The sequence below is a fragment of the Carassius carassius genome, chromosome 30 (assembly GCF_963082965.1).
Source record: "Carassius carassius chromosome 30, fCarCar2.1, whole genome shotgun sequence".
Classification (NCBI taxonomy): Eukaryota; Metazoa; Chordata; class Actinopteri; order Cypriniformes; family Cyprinidae; genus Carassius; species Carassius carassius.
The window spans coordinates 5,927,216-5,950,073 of record NC_081784.1 but is presented as its reverse complement, the minus strand read 5'-3'; the positions used below and the strand labels follow the sequence as shown (position 1 = coordinate 5,950,073).

The 22,858-nt window shown below is 37.6% G+C and overlaps 1 protein-coding gene across 1 annotated transcript in view; it reads right to left on the bottom strand.

The window, feature by feature from the left end:
• Nucleotides 1-1,654: 1,654 nt before the first annotated feature.
• LOC132110287 (cartilage acidic protein 1-like) overlaps nucleotides 1,655-22,858 on the bottom strand; it is a 29,008-nt gene continuing 7,804 nt past the window's right edge. Inside the window, exons 5-15 of the mRNA XM_059516858.1 lie at nucleotides 17,990-18,146; nucleotides 12,625-12,759; nucleotides 12,368-12,513; nucleotides 10,587-10,723; nucleotides 9,186-9,268; nucleotides 7,631-7,731; nucleotides 6,348-6,516; nucleotides 3,771-3,916; nucleotides 3,642-3,684; nucleotides 2,717-2,860; nucleotides 1,655-1,770 (exon numbers count right to left, since the gene is read on the bottom strand). Of these exons, the coding sequence (XP_059372841.1) occupies nucleotides 1,655-1,770; nucleotides 2,717-2,860; nucleotides 3,642-3,684; nucleotides 3,771-3,916; nucleotides 6,348-6,516; nucleotides 7,631-7,731; nucleotides 9,186-9,268; nucleotides 10,587-10,723; nucleotides 12,368-12,513; nucleotides 12,625-12,759; nucleotides 17,990-18,146 (1,377 nt within the window). The remainder of the gene's footprint in view (nucleotides 1,771-2,716; nucleotides 2,861-3,641; nucleotides 3,685-3,770; nucleotides 3,917-6,347; nucleotides 6,517-7,630; nucleotides 7,732-9,185; nucleotides 9,269-10,586; nucleotides 10,724-12,367; nucleotides 12,514-12,624; nucleotides 12,760-17,989; nucleotides 18,147-22,858) is intronic.

Sequence of the window (22,858 nt, the reverse complement as noted above, 5' to 3'; positions counted from 1 at the left end):
TCCGGAATTCGGGTTGTATAAGCAGTCTAGTTTCGGTCAAGGGCATACTATAGGAAATCACAATATTTACATCCAAAGCTAACAACTTTGAAAACGGAGCACGTACAGCATTTTAAAATGCCTTTTTCATTGAACCACACACAGTTCATTCACCTTTGGTGAATATTCTGCATAGCAAGCTGTAATGTTCCCACTTAATAGGGTTAAAAAAAAATTATCAATTTATAAAAATGAATACACAATTAACATCTACAAAAAATAGTGATACATTTACTAAGCTGACCGGTTTAGAATTTACTCCTCCTTTAAAAAAGGGCCAAAACAAAACACAATGAAAGTGGTCCATATGATTTGTGTGCTTTCTTTCCAGACTTCTCAAGCCACTGGCAAGATTTGTGGGAGAAACAGACAATGGTTTTCATTGTCTGTTCTTCACACAATGTGATCTTATACTTTAAAAAGACTGTGTTTATGTATGAGGAAAAAAAAATATATGAGTTGTGATGATTCCCATGAGGGAAAAAAATTGTTTTGATATTTCTACTTCAAAATTGCAATTTTAATTCAGTGAGTTACTTGCCATTTCGAAACATTTATGTATTTTTATTTATTTATTTTAATTATTTTTAGTGAAATTTACTAGCAATTTTCTGTGTGAATATCTTTTCAAATAAATCCAACAGCAAATTATTTTCATTTTATTCACATATTTTCGTCTTATGTTATACAATATGCAAATTTCTTCTTATTTCTCACACAAAACTATTATTTGTCTTGAAAGACAAAACATAAGTTGTATGAACTACTTTTAGGGTGCTTTTTTGTGCTTTTTTTTGACAATGGCCATGGACACTTTTTACTTGTGTGGAAAATATCTCTTTCTAGTAAAAGACTTTACTGAACTCTATATTTCAAAGTTGTAATATTTTAAGTAATATTTTGGTTGTGGTCATGGTAAATTATTAAATAAATAGACATCATATCTTATCAAAGAAGTTTTACTTTACAAATTTGGTCTGGGTCTATGTTTTTGCAGCTAGATCACAGTGAAATCCCACATGTATAAATCTGAACAACATTTTGCTAAATGAAACTGTGTTTTGCAATACTCATCCATGCCTAAAACATGCACCAATCCCAAGGGCAGTCGTAAGTACTGGTGAGGGTCAAAAGTGTACAGTATGAATCTCTTGTGAATGTATTTATCAGAGCACAAGGAAGACCTTGCGAGAAACAGATGGCCTGGAATATGTTCTCCTGGAAAACCTGCTAGCATAATGCTGCCGATATGAGACTGAATGCACTCATAATCGCCTGTTACACACTGGGACATGGTCTTTCATAAAGATCATTACAATCACAATCTTATCCCATATCGCACTTGATGAACATGAGGATCTTTGATTTTTCCTCAATCTAGATGGAGTGGAATGCTTATTTGTCTTAAAAACAGGGATCTTTTCTGGTTCCCATCTGGAAAGCGAAGCATTATTTATACAGGTCTGTTAGTGACGACACTGCAGAAGTGACAGGTCCATGGAGAGTTCATTTTACAGCTGACTCCCAAATACCTCAGTGCGAAAACAAAAGAAAAGCAGAGAATCAGAGATCAAGCAGTGTGGAAGAGATGTCAGGAGAGGAGAGGCACCGCCCTTCATGCCCCAAAGCAAGCAGTAAAGGCAGCGAGAAGAGTTAGTACAAGAGGCCAAAGATGGGAAGCCCAGAACTTGGAGGCTGAGGATTTGTTTCCACCAAAATAAGCCACCTGGGCTGCAAGGGGAAAAGGAAAGAGAAGCAAACTACACTGTTAATAATAAAAAATAAAAAAATTCGACATTGTAAATAAAATGTAAAAAAAAAAAAACTTAATGTAATTTAATTTAATTAGTTGCTCGCCTTTTCTTTGGAATTTTGAAATGTACTAGTCATTTCTAAACTTTTAAATAAATCTTAATCCTACTTTTCCAGCGCTGTCATTGGGAGAAATGAAAATTGAAAGATATTAGATGATAGTTGATGTAAAATAAGAGCATAGAGTTGTAAAATCAATTTGCATATAGTCTTGGATGTGAGAAATGTTTGAGCTCATGTTGAAATTTCTGACTTGCAAACTTTGGTAATTTGGTAAACTTTTTTAAAAATTTACTAGCACTTTTTTTTTTGTTGATCTTTGCATATTATAGCACAGGTTGAGATATTTTTGCCCTAATCTCAGCCTGAGACATCACGCCCTTGGACCGCTGACTAAACGTCTGATACATATGGGACAGAAGTATCAAAGTCGTCATCAGATTGGTTGAATTCTACAGGATTTCCGCGGAAACAAAGATACCCGTGGCACCAAACCCCCTCATGAAAGAAGAAAGCTGCTGTGTTTACAACAGTGACGACGAGCGCTTTTCAGGATCAACTAAACACTGGATTTTCAAAAGTATGTGAAGTATTTAAAGTTTGCGGCATATAATTTTTAAAATATGTCAGAGAGTTTTACACACCGGTCTGTTATTGTGGTGACATTTCCACGCCACAAAACTTGACAATGAACGAAACAAACTGTGATTGGTTGTTTGACAAACGGCCTCATGGGCAAGCCTTGGCCAATGAAAGCTGCCATGAATTCCAGACCTACCTATGTGAAATGAGGGCAAACAGCTATTCTCAGGGGCTTCTTATTATATAAATCCACCATAATCATCTGGCTTTAGTCTCAACTCACCTACACATGCTGTCCCTTCATGATTAGGCTCGTACCCCTGGTTACACCTCTTGTTTGCACGGCACTTGAAGCTCCCGTAGGTGTTGGTGCAGACAGGTCGCTCAGAGGGACAGACAGACGGGAACTGTGTGCACTCATCTTGGTCTAGACAAAGAAGAGGAGTGGAATAAACATGAGGTCTGATACATGATGCTCTCTCCACAAGTTTAAGAAATGACAGCCACATTTATTTGTGGGAGTGAAATGCTTCAAGATACCATTATATGTGTGCATCGAACCAAGAAGTCACACCTACTACACCAAACTCACGATGACTGACACAGTTTCTGTTCTTAAACCTGCTGAGTTGCCTTGCTGTCTGCTGCATACATAGGAAGATTCCAATTAAGGCAACATCCTAACTTAAATGGAATCTTACTGTATAAGTGACTGATTTGGACTGCTTTGCACCAGATGATGCACATGTGAATCACGTAGGAGTCTTGACTCACAATTTTCCGTTAGCATGTTGCTAAACTAACAACACAATACCTTTATTTTATTTTTTGCTTTCATTTTTGCTAGAAACTACTTTACTGTGTATGGTACATAATTCAGACCAGTCTCACGCTATATATTTTTTATAACTAGTGAGCAGCGACACAGTTAAGTTGGGAAAGACATACTGAGCACCTATCAGCTTTTTATTTAATAAAGGCAATCTGCAAATTCTACATTCTGGAAAATTATAGATGATTGCAGGGTTTGGATAACTGCATGCAATACAGATACTATTCACTAACAAAAAGTTCTATGGTACACTAACAAAAAGCACCATGGTATTTACTTTTTTTAATGAGAGTACATTGAAAGAGTACATTTGTTGCAATGGATTATGGAGTTTAGGCCTCTGGGAGGTTAAAGGTCAGATTGCTCAAAAACTTACCAGTGCAGCGGCCATTTTCATTGACCTCAAATCCTGGTCCACACTGTGAAAAGAAATAGATATTACTTACAACAATTCAACCTCTCAAATAAAGAAAGAACACATGAATATGACAGGCGGGGTACTCACTTCAATCTCCACCACTAGGGTCGCCTCCTCCTCATTCTCAGGGTAATAGATCTCCATCACTTTGTTCATATCACTGGGCTCCAGAGGTCTCGCCACAGAACGTCCACCTGGCCAGAACACTTCCAAACTGGTGGCCACATCCTTCCCTGTCAGGGTGGCAAAGCATCAATCCTTTTAGTACCTCGTGAACGTCTTTAAAACTTCCCCTCAGGCTTTGGAGACATAATAAATTATTTATTTTCATAATGTACATCTCTCCATGGAAAAATACCATTCTGGAAAAAGGGCCCTCCCAAGAAGTTCCTCGGCAATAGCCAGGTTGGACTAGGCTCTGGTTTGGCACAGACCACGTAGTCTCTAAAACAAATGCACAAGAATGTGTTCAGTCTCAGCTGTGGGCAGCTTCGTGAGCAGCGAGGCCTGAACACATCTCCTTTGATCGGGAGAACCGGTTTCTCATGACTGCTGGTGTGTGGGGTTCACAGGCCAGAGAGTTTCTGGCATAGCAGCCACTGAGGCATTAAAGCAATGAGGTTCTCACATGCCAGACCGATGAAATCTGTCTGTTGTTTGGTGGCTGCAATAAGGAGCCATATAAATGGCACAGTGGTTGGAAAGCACTTAATTTAAGAAAGTTTACAGAAGCATCCATTAACTACCTTCAATCTAATTGTCAGAGACACTTTCTCACAGACGGCGGGGACAATAATTAACATGGCCATTAGAGGAGACTGCCATAGTGATCATGAACGGAGAGATCGTCCATTGGAAATGAATGTGGTGGAGGAGGAAGACAGAACTTCAAAAGGAGCTGAAATGAGAAGGGACATGGTGGGCATTAGACTTTCTTTCCATTATAGCCTTTAGTCAAGCAGGAGAGAAGCTGACTGCCTTCCCAGTTCTTAATTAAAGCGACATTTCTTAGGTAAACAGATCCATGGGGCTCCTGGCAGTGCCCAGGCTGGCCCAGGTGCCTCTCGAGACAAAAAGCATGAGATTTCACCAGTGGTTACTGAAAGATGCAGTTTAGTTGGGAACGACATACTGAGCACCTATCAGCTTTTTATTAAATAAAGGCAATCTGCAAATTCTGCATGTGGAAAATGATAGATGATTGCAGTGTTTGGATAACTGAATGCAATACAGATACTATTCACTAACAAACAGTACCATGGTAATTAATTAATTAATTAATTAATTTAGTTAGTCTGAGAAATCAGAAATTCTAAATATCTAATAATCTAAATAATAATAATAGTAATAATTTATTAAATAAAAATCCATACATTTTTCTGTTGAGATGTATAATGGTAATCTAAAAACACAAAATGTCTAAAAAAGATTAATTAATTACATTTAAAAAATTGTCTTTTTTTAGAAGTATAATGGGATTATCTGAGAAATATAAATGTTTTAAATATCTAAAAATCTTAATATAATGTATTTAAAAAATAATAATAATAATAATTTAATCAAAAAAAGAGACATCTACCATAGTAATGTTTGGCATATAAATCTAAATATTCAAAATATCTAAAAATCTAAATAAATAAAAAATAATATAAGGTGCAATTGTGAGGTACCACAAGCTATATTTCCAACACCCTGTTGTTATGTGCATTTTGAAGTATCACATTAGAAATGAGTAATGGAAATTGCTAATAATTAGCAATTTCTGGTGATGGTGTTTTATTTACTGTTGGTTACTAGATTACCAATACCACCATCATCCGCTCAAACAACTAGATAGAAAGGCCCCTAATTGGCTTTTCTTGTTTGTTTTTTTTTGCAAACTCTGAAAATATTTGCTTCACATTTGGATGGAAATCGATCTACTGTAAGATATAAAGTCATATTGTGAGACAACACTGCCACTGCAAGAAATAAAGCTGCAATTGTGAGACAAAAAGTCAGAATTAAAAAAAAAGGAAAAGAAAGAAATCGACTTCCATAATTCGACACCGTAAACTGTACTATCGATTTATTTTGTAGTGCAGATATTTTACATCAATTTACAAACACTCTTACTGAAAGAAACATCGATGAGAGGCCTGAACACATACGCACATATTTACGATCCCTCAGGGTGATCCAGTGACCACTGATGGCTATCATTTTGTTTTTCACAGCACATTCAGAGCAATACGAGCTTCCAGCTGGCAGCCTACTCCTGCCACAAATCTGTCCGATAGCTCCCAGTTGAAGCCATGTGCCTCCAAGCATCTGTAACATGGCCGAGCCATGGGGAAAAGGTCCGGTTTGCTGCCACCGGCTGCTGCACCTGCAGGCTTCTCTCCGGACCTTCAGTCTATGAGGATATTCAAGGAACCGGCCTCAACATGGAGGATAATGTTACTGAAACCCGAAGCCCCCCACTGAACATGACCTGGCGTTACATCATAATTGTTTCTCTGTAATGAGTCAGCAGAGCGAACACTTGTTTTCCCACTACTCTGCGACCCTGAACATTTCCGAGACGGTGGATGCACTTATGAAATATATTTTACAGGTCTGGTCAATTAAAAAAAAATTTAGGCAGGCTTTTTAGGCAAAAGAGAGTGGGAAATAAATACATACCTAGTCCAAAGTGAGCCACTGGCTCCATCTCGCACAAGTACCCTGATCCTCCATCTATAATGCGTGTGTGAGGGCCATTCCACTTGGTGTAGACTATCACCTTTGCCCCACGAGCAAAAGCCCCAAACTGTGTGCGTGGAATCACACGGAGCCATTTATTAGATGAGCCCTGTAATGAAAAATCAACAACTTATGTCAAAACAGTTGTTAAACTTCAACCATAAATGCAAAATACTGTTTTAAGATGACCATATGTCCTCTTTTTGTCCATGTCCTGGCCAGGACTTCAAAATTGCCTAAAATTTCTGGCTTTCAGCTTTGTTTTCCTATTGCTCTCTCATAGTTTTTAACTTATATACCTCTACAAAATTTAACAACTGTTCTGATGCCATATTAGGCTAAATTATTTATTAAAATTTTTAGATCACAAAAGAAGACTTGCTTGCACTTGTCCATTTAATGAATTGTAACCTTCTTCAATCTTACAAAATTACAAAAAGAATTAAAATGTCGTAAAATTATCCCACGCAACTCGTTCATATTCCAAGTGTTCTTAAGGCATATGGTGGGTTTGCCAAGAAACAAGTATAAAATGTAATCAACTAAGTGAATGTCCAGTCGCATTCGTGTATTTGAGTTCACAGCAGTTTGCACCAGTACGTGCGTAAAAAAAAGCACACAAACTAGTCATTTTGAAGCACCAAGAGAAATAAAGTCATGATACGAAACACGATCCTTTCTTCTCTGAGGTTCTGAGACAATCAGATTATACAGCGTAGAAAGTGCACAGAAAGCACTCCCTTAAAAGCTGTCATTGACTTAAGTTCATCGCAATCTCCTGACGTTCCGTTAATCAGTGAAGCTGTCTGCACTGCACTGCACAATCTCTTATTTACATCGTATCTACATGTTGTTATAATGAGAGTTTTCGCGAGCTTGCAGAAGAACTCAGCACTTGTCAAAAATCGCCGTTTTGAGTGGTGAGTGAAACGTTGACGCTCTCCAGAACACAAATACACACTGGAGCATTTGCCAAACATGTTTCACCAATATCAGATGGGGCCCCCTGATTCCCTGGGCCCTAAGCGGCCGCTTACCTCAATTATTGGTTAGGTATTGGTTTGTCTCATTTCTGAATTCAAATCTTTTATTTCTCTTAAGGGATTTCAGAAGAAACATTTGAGAAAATGTGATACTGGAACAAAGCATAACTTATTTCTCAAAGAAATCTGAAGTGTTTTGTCTATTTAAATGTGGCTGATCGGTCTAAAACACTATCTCACCTGAGTGACTTGATACACAGAGATGGGTTGAGCTGCACTTTCCCCATGCACCACCAAAAGATCCAGCTGCCCATCTCCATCAACATCAGTCACAGCTGCTCCTGAAATACAGATCATCCTGCTCAGATACAGCTGTAGCACATAGTTTCCAATTCTCAACATTAATACCAAAAAAATCTTTAGACCACTTATACATTGATACATTGGCTTTCTAATGATGATGATGATGGTGATTTAGATTGAGGGGTGACTGAATGTCATAAATGTCATAAAAGTAACAAGATGCAGTTATAGACAAGCCTGGATTTATAATGCCATCTAGTGGTCGAGATGAAATAATCGGGATTAAGTTTTGGAGTTGAACGCAACCATCCCATCACAGCAAAGTTTAGTTGTTTGTTCATCTGTTCTAGTACACCAAAAACTACCAACTTCTTCTTTACACGAAGGTGTGCCCAATTAACATACACTACTGTTCAATACCGTAGTATAAACCAAAAGTTAGGGGTCAGCAACTTTTTTACCTTGGTTTTTAAAGGTTTGTTTTATGTTTCTTATCCTTTTTTTTATTAAGAAAAATACAGTAGAACAGTCATAATATGAAACATTATTACAATAAAAGTTTTCTTATTTTTTTAAAAATGTAAATTATTTCTGTGGTGGAAAAGCCAAATTGTCAGCATCATTACTCCAGTCTTCATTGTCACATGATCCTTCACAAATCATTTTAATATGCTAATGTTATTGTCAACTTCTTATTAATATCAATATTGATAATAGCTGTGCTGCTTAATATTTTGTGAAAACCATGACACCTTTTTTCAGGATTCTTTGATGAATAGAACTGTAAATATAACATTTGTAATGATGTACAGTAAGTCTTTGTCACTTTTGTTTTGTTTAATGCATCACTGCTGGATTAAAATATTAATTTCTTTCAAAAAAAAAAAACGTAATGACCATAAAACCTCTGACTAATAGTGTATTAGTATTTCACTAGCCATGTGCCTTCACTCTAAACAAATGGGTAAAAAATCTGCACTTTTGTCAATATACCAATTAATGTAAAATTATACCTCAAATGACAATAAATCTCAACGTGATCAACAGTTTTTTTTTTATCTTGACACATTAACACACAATGTCCAAGTGCAAAGTGTAATCTATGACGAAAAAAAGAGAAAAAAAATCAGAAACTCTCAGAGTATTAAATAAAGCTAATTTAAATTTATAAAAAAAGAAAGAAGAAAAAAGCACATTGATTGATTGACAAGCATATCCTTTGATGTTTTCCAAAACTCATGTTGTCCAAAATGTAATGTGACAAGCTTTTAAACAACATGGAGGTGAGAACATTAATGCTGTATTGGTAATAACATTTTGACATAACAGGCTCCTCAATCCTTTATAATTAAAAAAAAATAAAACAAATGTTCATTTTCAAGTTATTTTAAGGGGAAAATCTTAAATTTACCATTTGTAAAAGTCATGAATTGGATTTACAAGATAAACAGTACTAAATTTGGATGGAATGAACCAGCCAAACCCTTCGTACCGGTTCCCCGTCCCTCTGGTTCGGCGGCCTCCCCGACGTTCAGCTCCTCGATCTGTGGATCTCCGTGTTCTCTCCGAGAAACTCTGCCATGGTAAAGATTAATTACTTACTCAATTTGCATTTTGCAACTCGACGCAAATGAACAGTCAAAGACAAATGTACCTTGTCAGATGTATGTTATATAACATGTCTCAATGGAGATATTCATTTACAGGCTCATGAAACCCACACAATATTGATTCAGTTAAAACATTTTTTAGGGCTGGAAGTTCATACGCTACATTTTGATGACTAATAATGCTAACTAAAAGGTTTCTTTATACAAAAAGCTTACGGCTTTGCTTTCTGAGAACCGATGTCCAGAATGTTTGAGTATGGGATTAGAAACTAATTTGAAACAATGTCCTGTTTAATGCTACGTCCAGTCTTCTCATTAGAAAGCCATCGTTTAATGGGTGAGGTTGGACGTAAGGGGAATTTCCCATCAGGTAGAGTTGTGGTTGGACTGGGTTGTGTTTGTGGTCTGGCGGTTGGACTTGCTGGCTTGTCATGCCATCTGGGCTTACTACCAAATCCCCAAAATAAATGTTAAAGAAATAACTCTGTTACATAAAGTTAATACTGTTTTCTTAGGTCATTTTGATCAACGAGGCAATTGTATAAATCACAAAAGACAGGTTACATTCATAGAGTGAAATGAACTATCCTTCTGATATACTGTATTATGAGTGGGGGGGGGTATCAGAATGTTGATGTTGTTCTTTTCCCATACAATGGCAGTAAATGGTTACCAGCAGGTTTTATTGGCAACTAAAAAACTATTAAAAAAATTGTTTGTCAATTAAAATGCTGAAATAAAATAAACTATTAGATTTAAATATAGTTAAAAAGTTATAAACAAATATTATAAACTAACTATATAAAATAAGCAAAAAAACCTATGATTATTAAAACTAAATTGCAATGAAAATCATTGCAAGCTAAAAAGTATTAACAAAAATATATTTAAAAAATACACAAAATAAAATTATTAAAATTAAAATTAAATTTTCAATTAAAAGCTAATTTAAATATTAATAAATACTTTAATAGTATATAAATACACCAAAATTTGTTCACAACATTTCTACAGTATATTCCTCATTGGATTTGAGAACTATAACGGGGGTAATTTTTTATATTCCTGATCATGAATAAACTTTCAGTCTGTCCTTCAGACAGGTATTAGGTGACTTGGAAAGACATTAAATAATGCACAAGATTATTTTTTTTTTTTTGCCTTTGATGGCCATTCACTTACACTGCATAAAAAAATCAGTGTGAACATCCTGTTAAACATCTCCTTGTGTTCTGCATCCCTCTAAGATCTAACCTATGTCTGTATAGTCTTTTTGTTCACACCTGAAGAGTCTGTTGGCTGATGGTCCTCTGTAGGCAATGTTGTTGAAAAAAACTTCCAGTTCATTGTCATTATCAAAGTCGGCTGCGATGACAGTGCGAACAGGAGATGGCATGGAAAACTTCTGTGTGGCGACGTCCTGGTACAGAGAATATCAGCGTATCAAAATTTGAAACTCCACAGTGCTGACACTCTTTACACTTGGGAAAATACTTACAGTAGTTGTCTCTACATATTAAACTGGGACAGGAAAGTATTTTACCTTTGCTGACAGGAGAACATCAGCTTTAAGATCTGGAGAGTCAGATATGTGATATCTATAACAAAGTTCTAAGCTGCAGATAAAAACATTCTAAAACAGTCTAAAAACTGCAGGGAGTTTTAACAGAGAAAAGTAACTGCTATTGTTGCGCTTCAATAGTGCAGCAACGAGTCATGGAAGAGTTATTGAGCATGCCGGCACTCTCTCAAGTATTAACCCCAATTTTAATTATAGGGCTCATAAAATCTGCAGGAGAAAGCCCATGAAGTGACCTTCTGCTGTCTGGTTGAAGGAGAGACAATGGCCATCTCTGGACAGGAACCAGCAGAGGTGATGAAACAGTTGAGCACGAGACAATACTGATGCACTTGCAAATACATGCACTTCCACAAGCTGGTGTACTTGTTCAGCCAAAGTTGAATTAACACTCGGAATAACAAAGCATCTTAATCACAATGCAATTATATTGGCAAAGGTCACAATACCCTACTCGGATTCACAAATCCTTCTGTAAGGTCTACCATTAGACATTACCCCAACAATTCACCCCCATAAAACAGCTTCCTGCTGACATTTATCTCTGTGCTAAAGAAGCCGATCACTGCGGTTAACACTGAGATCAAACTAAAGCTGAAGAAGACCTACACACACAGCACTGTTCCATCCATAACAAAAGTCCAATAAAACACGATTACCTGACACACTCTGGTGATACAGAGCTCCAAAGGTTAATGACTAACTACTGCAGGAAAATAAATAGATAATAATGTTTTTTATTATTTATTTAAGGACAGGCTTGATTACATAGCCTAATTAAACCATTAGTTTAAGATTACCAGACTTACAAATTCTGACTGGCCCCACAGGACAAAGGTTTTTTTTCCTTCTGCTCACCAAAGCTGCATTTATTTGATCAAAAATACAGTAAAAACATGAAAAATTGTCACAATTAAAAATAACAGTTTTCCAGTCTTCAGTGTCACGGGATCCTTAAAAAAATGTAAAATGCTGATTTGCTGCTCAAGAAACTTTATTATTATCAAAGTTAAAAGCAATCGTGTTGCTTATTATCATTGTGGAACACCAATTATTATTATTTTATTTTTTTTGAGGATGTTTAGATAAAGAGTAATTTCAAAAGAACACCATTTATTTAAAATATTTGAGTCTTTACTGCCACTTTTGATTAATTTAACACATCTTTTCTGAAGGTCACTGTGCAAACAATAGAACAATGATTAGAGAATAACTAAATATTTCAATCAGACCGCAGATGTTATTATTTTATCCTCTGTTTTCTCTCAGAATGATTTAATTATACAGATCAGAATGTAGGGATCACAATTTGTTCTGTATAACAAAGCTGATCCTCCCATTATTTAGTATAATATATATATATATATATATATATATATATATAAAACAATCTTAAAGTTTCTGGCCTGGCAAGGACAGCAATAAAAACATCTTCTCTTCCATTACAGCTAAAAGAATTGCAAAGAGTGTTTTTAAAATCTGCACCTTAAACCTTTGCTTGCGATTATTGCTGAGCTGTAGGAACAGACGATGTGGCCCATTCCAGTTTCCATAGACAATGTCTGTCTTCCCATCCCGATTAAAATCTGCTAACGCCACTCCACGGCCATGCTGCATTGGGTCATCAACCCCTGTGACAACAAATACAAAAATTTCATTGCATGTTTGCTTTGAAAGGCTAACAAACTCACCTTTCAAAACAAAATCATCACAAAAAATGAAAAGCGCCAGCTCTTACTTACCCGCTTGTGCCGCCACATCTGTAAATGTACCATCCCCGTTGTTCCGAAACAGAAAGTTAGGGCTGTACTCATTGTCACAGAAAATATCAGGTAGGGTCTGACTGAGGATGGGACTCACCACGACCCCCCGTCCCCCTATAACTCACAGCAGAGACGGCCATCATCACCAAACGCACAGCAGATATCGTTAGTGGCTTTCCAGCTCATTTCCCCAGCAGCGGCTCTCTGCTGCTTTTGCTGACACAGACTCTGACTGCCCATAATCACATTACAGAGAGTGTGAACGTGCATTTAACCAGCTCTCTTTCAACACATCTCACCCAGCAATCACTATTCTACAGCTCTGACCTCCAGTTGAATTACAGCAGCAAGTAATTTTTTTGTATAGCGCTTTTCACAATGAGCATCATGATGTTTCAAAGCTGCTTTAAAGAAAAAAAGAGCATGATATTAAGAGTTGTAATTAGGGGTGTAACGGTAGGCAAAAATCACGGTTCGGTACGTACCTCGGTTCTACAGTCACGGTTCGGTTCATTTTCGGTACAGTAAGGTAAAGAAATGCAAACATTAAACTGCAGGTTGTTTATTACTATAAACTTTTTTTTATGTTTACACTTTTCTAAACACTTTTTTAATAAAATATAATTAAAAAATATATAAAATAAAAAAAAAGAATAAGAAATAAAATACTGCCGCAAAGTTCTCCACTAAATAAAATACTCTCAGTCTCAAACCAATATCACATAATAAAATATAATGAAAAATATAAATAAATAACTATTACAGGAGACCTTAATGATATGGGTGACTCTTCAAGGTCCGGCTTGTCCATACTGTCTATGGGCTTGTCTGCATTGGCCATGACCCTTTTACTGTCATTGGTCATGATGCTAGCTAGCGAGAGGCTGGGCTAAAGCATGCCGTGTATGTTGGTGTCATAGACAGTAAAAGAAATGGACACAGCGTAGACAACTATTGTCCCCCATTGGATTCAACGGAGACAAATGAAGTCAATTAGAAGCACGTACTTCCTGGGGGTCGGGCGTACTGCGCAGACTCAAACTGAGCTTGATGACGTAGATGTCACATGAGCAACCTGTAAGTCTTCTAATCGCTGTGCCAAGAGAAATCTGAATCACCCACCGAATCTTCCAGAGAAGGCGAGCGTGAACAGGAGCAAATTTTGGTATTTTTAAGTTTTTTAAATTTTAAGTATTCTGATTAATTATCTCCCTTGGCTTTATGCCTCCACGTCCCCACGATTGCCTTATAGACAGTAAAGGATTGTCTGCGAGCTTCTCCTCCTGTCCATACGGTAATTTCTCTACTGTGTGACAGAGATTCGCTGGTTATGACCTAATCATTAGCCTATTTTTTACAAAAACTGCTTCTACGGGACCATAACGTAAGATACAAGGTAATGGAGCCTTTTATACATTTTCGTGTTTCTTTAGAAATAATTAATGGACAAATGGAGTCTTTAAACGCCTCAGATGTAAAGTTATTTGCTGTCAAAGTGACGCCAAAATGAATGGAATGCTAACAGCAGGTGGGGGTCCGCTAGCCAATGGCGGCGCCCAGGGGTGCTTCAAAAAAATTTGAAACCCTGCCCCCCTGGTTGGTGTACAGCGCGCGGTGTGTGAATTATTTTTTTTTTTTTTAAACCAGTTCAGCGGAAATCCTGCGCTACAGTCGATTTCATTGGTTAAGGTTACAGTGACATCGGGTAGGTTTTAGAGCTGAAACAACTAATCCAGTGGTTCCCAACCTTTTTCAGCTCGCGGCCCACACAAGCACACACATATGTTTGCGCGGCCCACTTCAAAAAAATTAACTGACCCCGGTATTGTTGGGTTAATAACTAAGTAATCAGAAGCTAGATTGTTAACTGTATTTATTGAATGAACTAGGGCTCTGCGATATGGACAAAAAAAAACAAACAAAACAAACCTATCACGATTTCTTTGATAATTTTTGCGATTGTGACACACACCGATATGCTTTTACAGTCATAAATGCATTCAGGATTAATTTGAAACATATTTCCAAAAGAAAACCAATTAGAGCTTTATCAAAAAATTGTAACGTCTCTAGAACAGACATAAGTCAAAATTATCACTATAGTAAAGATGTATAAAAAAATGTATAGACTTATGGCAAACAAAAAAAAAAATCCCCTGTCCAGGGACTTTTTTTTTCTTTTTTGCCGTGCATTGTTCATAGAGCTCATTAATTGTAGCAGTGCCTCAGGTGTTTGGAGTGTGTATACAGTATGTGTATGCGGTCAGCAGCGAGAGCGCATAAATATAACGCGAAAGCACAGTAAAATAATGCACGAGAGCGAATCTCTCTGTTCGCACGCAGATTTCCTTTGCGCTGTCACAAAACCAGACGTACTTGCTCAGATACACGCTGCTCTGCGCGGAGAGAGTTTGCGCACTTAAAACATGTCTCCCCTCACTTAAACTGCGTCCTGTGCGCTCACAACTCTCTCTATGCTCATGTGCTAGATATTAATTATTTTCGCACGTTTTTATTTCTAGCCTTTTACCGCGTGTAGTGTGAACCTTCTGATCCGTTAACATTGGCTCGGAAAAAAGGCGCATCACAGACAGTGTGTGAACCTGGAGTTACAGGCATATGCCCAGTCTGTTCTGTTCTCGCGCTAGGCGCAATGCATTCTGATTGGATCGGATAGCATACTACGGGAGGTGAGGGCCGCAGAAAATCGTGCTATAAAGCGATTTAGAAATCGTGCACGCTCAAATCATGATTTTATGACGATTTCTATTAATCACACAGCCCTAGAATGGACTGGAAATGAACAGAAAATAACTCTGGCTGGCACCGCTCAGCAAAATGGGAAAACAAGATCCAGGCAGAGCTCGGCAGCGGGTAGATAGTCACCGGAGCAAGCAGTCAGGAGGAAACACAACAGCCATTAATGCACTGAATTTGTTGTTCTGTAGCATATGCAGCAAAAATATCTAAGATAAATTGGTGGTTTATTCTTAAACCAATCAGCGTTTAAAAACCAGTCAACATTTAAAGCTTTACAAACATTTTCTGTGATCAGTTTGTTATGGAAGCATATGGGTAGCAATATTCAATTTGGAATGTAATATGCAAAATGACAATGCAATATGTAAAATGGCAATGCATTTCTGTATTTACATTTACATTTTCCAATACATTTGTGCAACGTTTGGTACAAAATGAAAATGAAAATTAAATTACATAATTTTCATTTGCCATTTCTAATTTTAATGCTTTTTAAGTTGCTAAATTAAAATGAAAATGTATTACAGAAATTATTAGATATGTATAACATGTTCAAGCAAAAACTTTGGCAAAATTATCATTTAAATGCTATTTTTCTTAAATGCATTAACACTCACAGTCAAGACACTTAGGATTGCATTTTCATTCAATGTCCCGCAATGAATGTAGCAAAATTCAATGTGCCCGATCACGTGTCCGCCCCCTCTCGCCATGTCAATCACTGCGTGAACAAGGCGGGGCTTGCAGAAGGTCAGAGACTCAAATCTCAAGAATGAGAGAGGTAAATGTTTAAATGTATTTTATGAATGAGAGAGGTAAATGTTTAAATGTATTTAAATGTATTTTCACTGCTCTTTTTCACACAGCGGGTTTTTTGTGTGTGTCCAATTTTTTTTTTTTCTGGACAACCTTCTGATAGATTTTACTTTAAAATGTGAGTTCCATTCAGGTTTCATGCCATTGGCACTTTATTCGAAGGATTGTTTACAATTTCACAGCATAAGCTATAAAGCTGTTTCCCAGGTATAAGCTCTGTGTTTACAGGAAAAAAAATAATAAAATGCAATGCACTGCCATCTTATTCAGTTTTATTCTTATTCTTCGTGAAAATATGTTCTGAAAGATTTCTTAATAAGCTTTGTTCAGGATGTTAAACGAAAACTGATGTTTAGTGAAAACTGCCATGGTGAAAACATTATTTGAAATCTCCTTGCGAAATTTGCTAGAGTACGTATGGGTCTGTGTTTTGATTGCAGAAGTTGCAGTGTATGTTCCGCACACAAAATATTGCATTCGGTCATTCGGTACACACGTGCACCGTACCGAAAGCCCTGTACCGAAACAATCCAGTACGAATACACGTACCGTTAAACCCCTAGTTGTAATAGCTCTTACTTTCAAATATATGTTTGAAAAACATTTGAAAAGACATTTGGAAGAGGGAACAACTTTTGCTGTATTAAAGATTTGTTATAATTAAGTATTTATATTCTTTATATTGTTACAGACTGGTAAAATAAAATAAAATAAAATAAAATAAAATAAAATAAAATAAAATAAAAGACTGCCTTTGTATTACCCCTTAGCCTGCTTGCCGTTTGGACTTATTACTGTGGTTTTGACCCTTTGCCTGGCTTCACGTTACTGATTGTTGGACTGTACATTTTAAACTTCTGCAGATAGACTCTAATGCAGCTTCAGCCTCCTCATTAAATATGTAAATAAAGTGAAAAAATAGGTTTATTCATAAAATAAAATAAATGGTAAAATAATGGTAATGGTAAAATAAATGAAACAAACATATTGTGCTAAATCAATTCCATATTTTTGTGTCATTACATAACAATTATTATTACAAATAAAATAGCATGTATAATTTAAATGAAATAAAACATATTGCTGAATCCATTCCGTTTTGTGACATTAAATGTGTTATAATATGAAATAAAAAACTGTATTAAATTAAATTAATTCAAATATAAAATAAGTTAAAACATATTGTGGTCAAAGCCATTCCATGTTTTGTGTCATTCAATCACATGAAGTCTGCCAAGGCTTTGACAGAATCCTCCATAGTGAGGCAAGAATAACACAAAAGCTTCATTTTGTTACTACAGCGACATTTCCATTCGGAGACTATCCTAGTTGAACCCTTCTCAACAGTGCCTCTCCAAAACTGCTCTGAACGGTGGTCCAAAGCCCTGCTCGCCCCATAGTAATTGATGGAATAGCTGCTTCATTGATTAAGTCAGAGTTGAAATACGGCTCACTTGTCCTTGTGCCTTCACATGACTTTCAGTGGAGTAAACAGCTGAGTGCGCCAAAACCTCCATCTCTTTATTCAGCGCTCCCTTCAAGGGCCCTGTTCTCTCTATTACTGGCGGCTTTAGCTGATAAACACGGTCAATAACTCAGTGATTCAAAGCGGATATGAGCACCGAGCTCCACTGTAAATCAGCCACAAGACAAAAAACCTGGATCCTACAGCTCATGGCCATTAAAGAGTCCTGGGTAATATATTCACTGACATCATCGTACACTTACCCAGTCCCATTCACATATTCATAAATAAGCGGACATGCACCTGTGAACTTGTTGACTCCGGCCTGCTCAGCCACGTTTGACAGTGCAATGATTCCCTTGGACGGGTCACTTGAACTTTCATCCATTTCAATCAGAGCATGTGGACCTACAGTTCCGCTGGCATAGTTAGCAATGTAGATGGAATAACGACCTGTTCCCTTAAAAAAGAAAGAAAGATGCATTGTTTATATTGATTAAAATACTAATAATGCTTAATCTCATAAACAATTTTAAAAACCTTTTTAAAAATTCTCACAATTCTACAAAATGAAAACGATATACACTATATACTGTACAACTATATACAAATGTCTCTATGCTTCTACACTTTTGAACACTTTTCACACTTATTTGGTAATTTTTTTTTTTAATTAAATAATTATAAAATTTGATATTGTTGCATACAGGTTAAGACTAAAATAAAATATTGTGGTTAAAAACATTCTATATTTTGTGTTTTTTTTTTTTAAATTGATAACATGAAAACATGATGTGAAATACATATAAACATGCCTATATATATATATATATATATATATATATATATATATATATATATTTCCAACAGTAGATAAACAAATATACAAACAGGATAATTTGTATTTGATCTGAAAGTCATAACAATGACAACTCCACCATTTCTCAAATTAGGGGCAAAATTATTGTGGTGCCATGTGATTTGTGGAAAATCTGATGTACGGAAAATCATTTTCTAATTATTGCAAGAAAAGTTTCCAAGACATTCATGTGATCTTCGTACAACATAAGAGAAATAAGTCAAACACTCGTCCACATACAGTACAGTTGCATGCACATGCACACATACTTTCACACACCACACACATATTTAAACTGCCTCCCCTTGGATATTAATTTCACACCCCATTATCAGAAATATTCCCTGTGGACATGAAGTCAGTGAAGTAGCCAAGCAAATGAACTTGCACACACATTTTCAATAAAGACACCCACGATCCAACAACATGGAAATGGTGAAATAAAGAAATATATACATAAGTATATAAATATCAGCAGCTCAAGACCAGAATCCTAATGAGGCACAACAATGAAAATGTCAAACGCTCTCTGGTTTCTACATAACTGCCACTTCAGGTCAGAAAATACAGATTAAAGCATAATGGAGTTAAAACAGATGTTGCCCCAGAATGTATGAGCAACTCAGGTTGTAATGTCATGATTTACATTTTTTTCATGCTCTGTTTATAAAGAATTAGATTTACAGACATTTTGCTAGTAACAAGGACCAGAAAAGTATTGGAAACTAATACGTTCAGAGTATATTTTGTACCATCTCTGGTTTCATGGAAGTGATGGGTTGAAAGGTGGGTGTAAAACGTTGAGCTCCCACCCAATGAACTAAATAATTACAACAATAATAATAATTATTATTATTAAGAAAACATTACACACATTATTAACAATATTTAGTTTTTAGTCAATATTTAGTTATTTGTTATTTGATGTATGGTACATACATACCGATTAATACTGCATGAACATATGGGATACCTCTGTTTTAGCACTTTTAAATCAATTTTGTTCAGAGAAAACTCTTTAGTTGCAGACTTAACTATAAAATCTTGTCTTTGTGTATTATTAGGAGAGAAAGCTGCAATAATGCAGGTAATCACTAACCCATGCAGATAGGTAAATGTGAGGACCAATCCATCTCAGGCTCATGTGTCTTCCTGTCCACTTTTAAATAACAAATGACAGTGCTTTGGTTTCAAGCTGAGAAAAACTACATTGCATTTGAACATTAATGTCTGTGAAGCTGAAGGGAATATACAAAATACATGGGGCATTTTATAACTGTGCAGGTGCTGTCACTCATTTTTAGACTTAAGAAGTCGATTTACAGAATTCCAGTTCAATGTACACAGTTCCCAGAGGAAACCTTTGGTTTTTTAAGATGTCAGTTTAATGTGTTAATTCAATTTATTGGTTATGGGACTTATCTCTGTCAGAGAGATTTTCTTCCTCTGTCAAAACTTCGACCAGATTCCAACGGAGGCTGGAGACATTGAGTCCGAGTGGACCATGTCCTCCGCCTCAATTGTCAATGTTCCCACTCAGAGCTGGGGCCGTAAGGACTCTAGTGCCTGTCAAGGTGGCAATCCCCAAATCTGGTGGTGGACACCGGAAGTAAGGGATGCTGTCAAGCTGAAGAAGGAGTCCTACCAGGCCTGGTTGGCTTACGGACTCCTGAGGCAGCTGACGGGTACCGGCAGGCCAAGCGGGCTGAAGCTTGGGTGGTTGTGTAGGCAGAAACTTGGGTCTGGGAGGAGTTTGGTGAGGCCATAGAGAAAGACTATCGGTTGGCCTCGAAGAGATTCTGGCAAACCGTACGGTGCCTCAGGAAGGGGAAGCAGTGCTCTGCCAACACTGTTTACAGTGGAGGTGGGCAGCTGTTGACCTCAACTGGGGATATCGTCGGACGGTGAAAGGAATACTTTGAGGATCTCCTCAACCCCACCAACATGCCATCCGTTGAGGAAGCAGAGGTCGAGGGCTTGGAGGTGGACTCGTCCATCACCCAAGCTGAAGTCACCGAGGTAGTTATGAAGCTTCTTGGTGGCAAGGCACCAGGGGTGGATGAGATCTGCCCTGAATACTTCGAGTCCCTGGATGTTGTGGGGCTGTCTTGGCTGACACGTCTCCGCAGCATCGCATGGCAGTCAGGGACAGTGCCTCTGACATGGCAGACCGGGGTGGTGGTCCCTCTTTTCAAGAAGTGGGACCAGAGGGTGTGTTCCAACTACAGGGGGATCACACTCCTCAGCCTTCCTGGGAAAGTCTATGCCAGGGTACTGGAGAGGAGAATTTGGTCGATAGTCGAACCTTGGATTCAGGAGGAACAATGAGGTTTTCGTCCCGGTCGTGGAACACTGGACCAGCTTTATACCCTCGCCTGGGTGCTGGAGGGTTCATGGTAGTTTGCCGAACCAATCCACATGTGTTTTGTGGATTTGGAGAAAGCATTCGACCGTGTCCCTCGTGGCTTCATGTGGGGGGTGCTCTGGGAGTATGGGGTCCGGGGCCTTCTGTTAAAAGCTGTCCGGTCCCTGTATGACCGGAGCAGGAGCTTGGTTCGCATTCCTGGCAGTAAGTCAGATTTGCTCCCGATACCTGTTGGACTCCTGCAGGGCTGCCCTTTATCACCGGTCCTGTTCATTACTTTTATGGACAGGATTTCTAGGTGCAGCAAGCGGCCAGAGGGTGTCTGGTTTGGGGACCACATGACTTCGTCTCTGCTTTTTGCAGATGATGTTGTTATGTTGGCTTCATCGGGCCAAGACCTTCAGCATGCGCTGGGACAGTTTGCAGCAGATTGTGAAGCGGCTGGGATGAGAATCAGCACCTCCAAGTCCGAGGCCATGGTTTTCAGCCAGAAAAGGGTGGCATGTCCCCTTCAGGTCGGTGGAGAGCTCCTGCTTCAAGTGGAGGAGTTCAAGTATCTTGGGGACTTGTTCACGAGTGAGGGAAGGATGGAGATTGACAGGCGGATAGGTGCAGCTTCTGCAGTGATGTGGGTGATGTACCTGTCTGTCGTGGTGAAGAAGGAGCTTTCTCCATAGGGTGGCTGGGCAGTCCCTTAGAGATAGGGTGAGGAGCTCGGCCACTCGGGAGGAGATCAGAGTAGAGCCGCTGCTCCTCCACATTGAGAGGAGCCAGCTGAGGTGGCTCAGGCATCTGTTCAGGATGCCTCCTTGACGCCTTCCTGGGGAGGTGTTCCGGGCACGTCCCACCGCTTCTGGCAAAATACCGCTATAACTGATAATACGTGTTCTCTTCCTGTTGTCTTCTCACATCAAAATCCTCCAAAATATTTGCTTAGAACTGTTTTGGACTGTTTTGCTTTTAAACTGTGTTTGATCTGTGCATATTTATCTTCTGATTCTGACTGTTTGAAATTAAAAAATGTCTTAAACGCAGAGGAAGTAATGTAATGCTAAATTTCTTCAAATATTTTCAGATGAAGAATAATACTCATCTACATCTTGCCCTTAGAGTCAGTAAATTTTTTGCAAATTTGTATTTTTGGGTGAACTATTACTTTAATCAAACTGATTAAAGAGCATGGTACCCATTGGTAATTTTTTTGTTTTTTTAATTCACAATTATTTCTATTGCCTTGAATTAATTGAGAATTAAGATACAATCAAATAAATATAATATAATGAATGTATTTAAATAAAAAAAAATAATGCTTAATGCTTCTGTGACCTTGTATGACTGTAGTTAGGAATAAATAAGGCAAACTCGAAAAATCTGCATCAGCAGTTCATTTCAACTTGTTAAAGCTTCTTTGTGGATTGACATAGTATCCAATGACAGGGTCATTTTTTGGTTCCCAACTGAACTCTGTGAAGACCAAACACATTTTGTTTTGTTTCTCTCCAAACCTATTATAAGCCTGATCCTAAATCATTTAAATCATAAAATCATTGCTGAAGGACTTTTAACCAGCACCATCTCACAATTATGAGCCCAGTCAAATGACTGCAGTCGAAAAAATCAATTTCAATCCCTTGAAGTTCTTCCCTAGGATTACTGAGCATCCTTCACTGCTGACTGCTCCAAACAACAGCATGCAGTCCAGAAGTAATTGTTGAAATATGCTGTTCAGCTTATGGTGTTTTGACTAAATACAAATCATTGACATGTTTGGCCATTCATCATGACGTCTGGGATTAGGTACCAGTGAAGAGCAGTCAGATGGCGGAAGCTCTGATAACCTACGTGCAGAGAGACAAATTAAGGCAGCACTTCCCACCTAATACATCTCCTTACAAAAAGAAACAAATGAGACCTTGCATTTTCTAATTATTACAGCACATGATTCAAT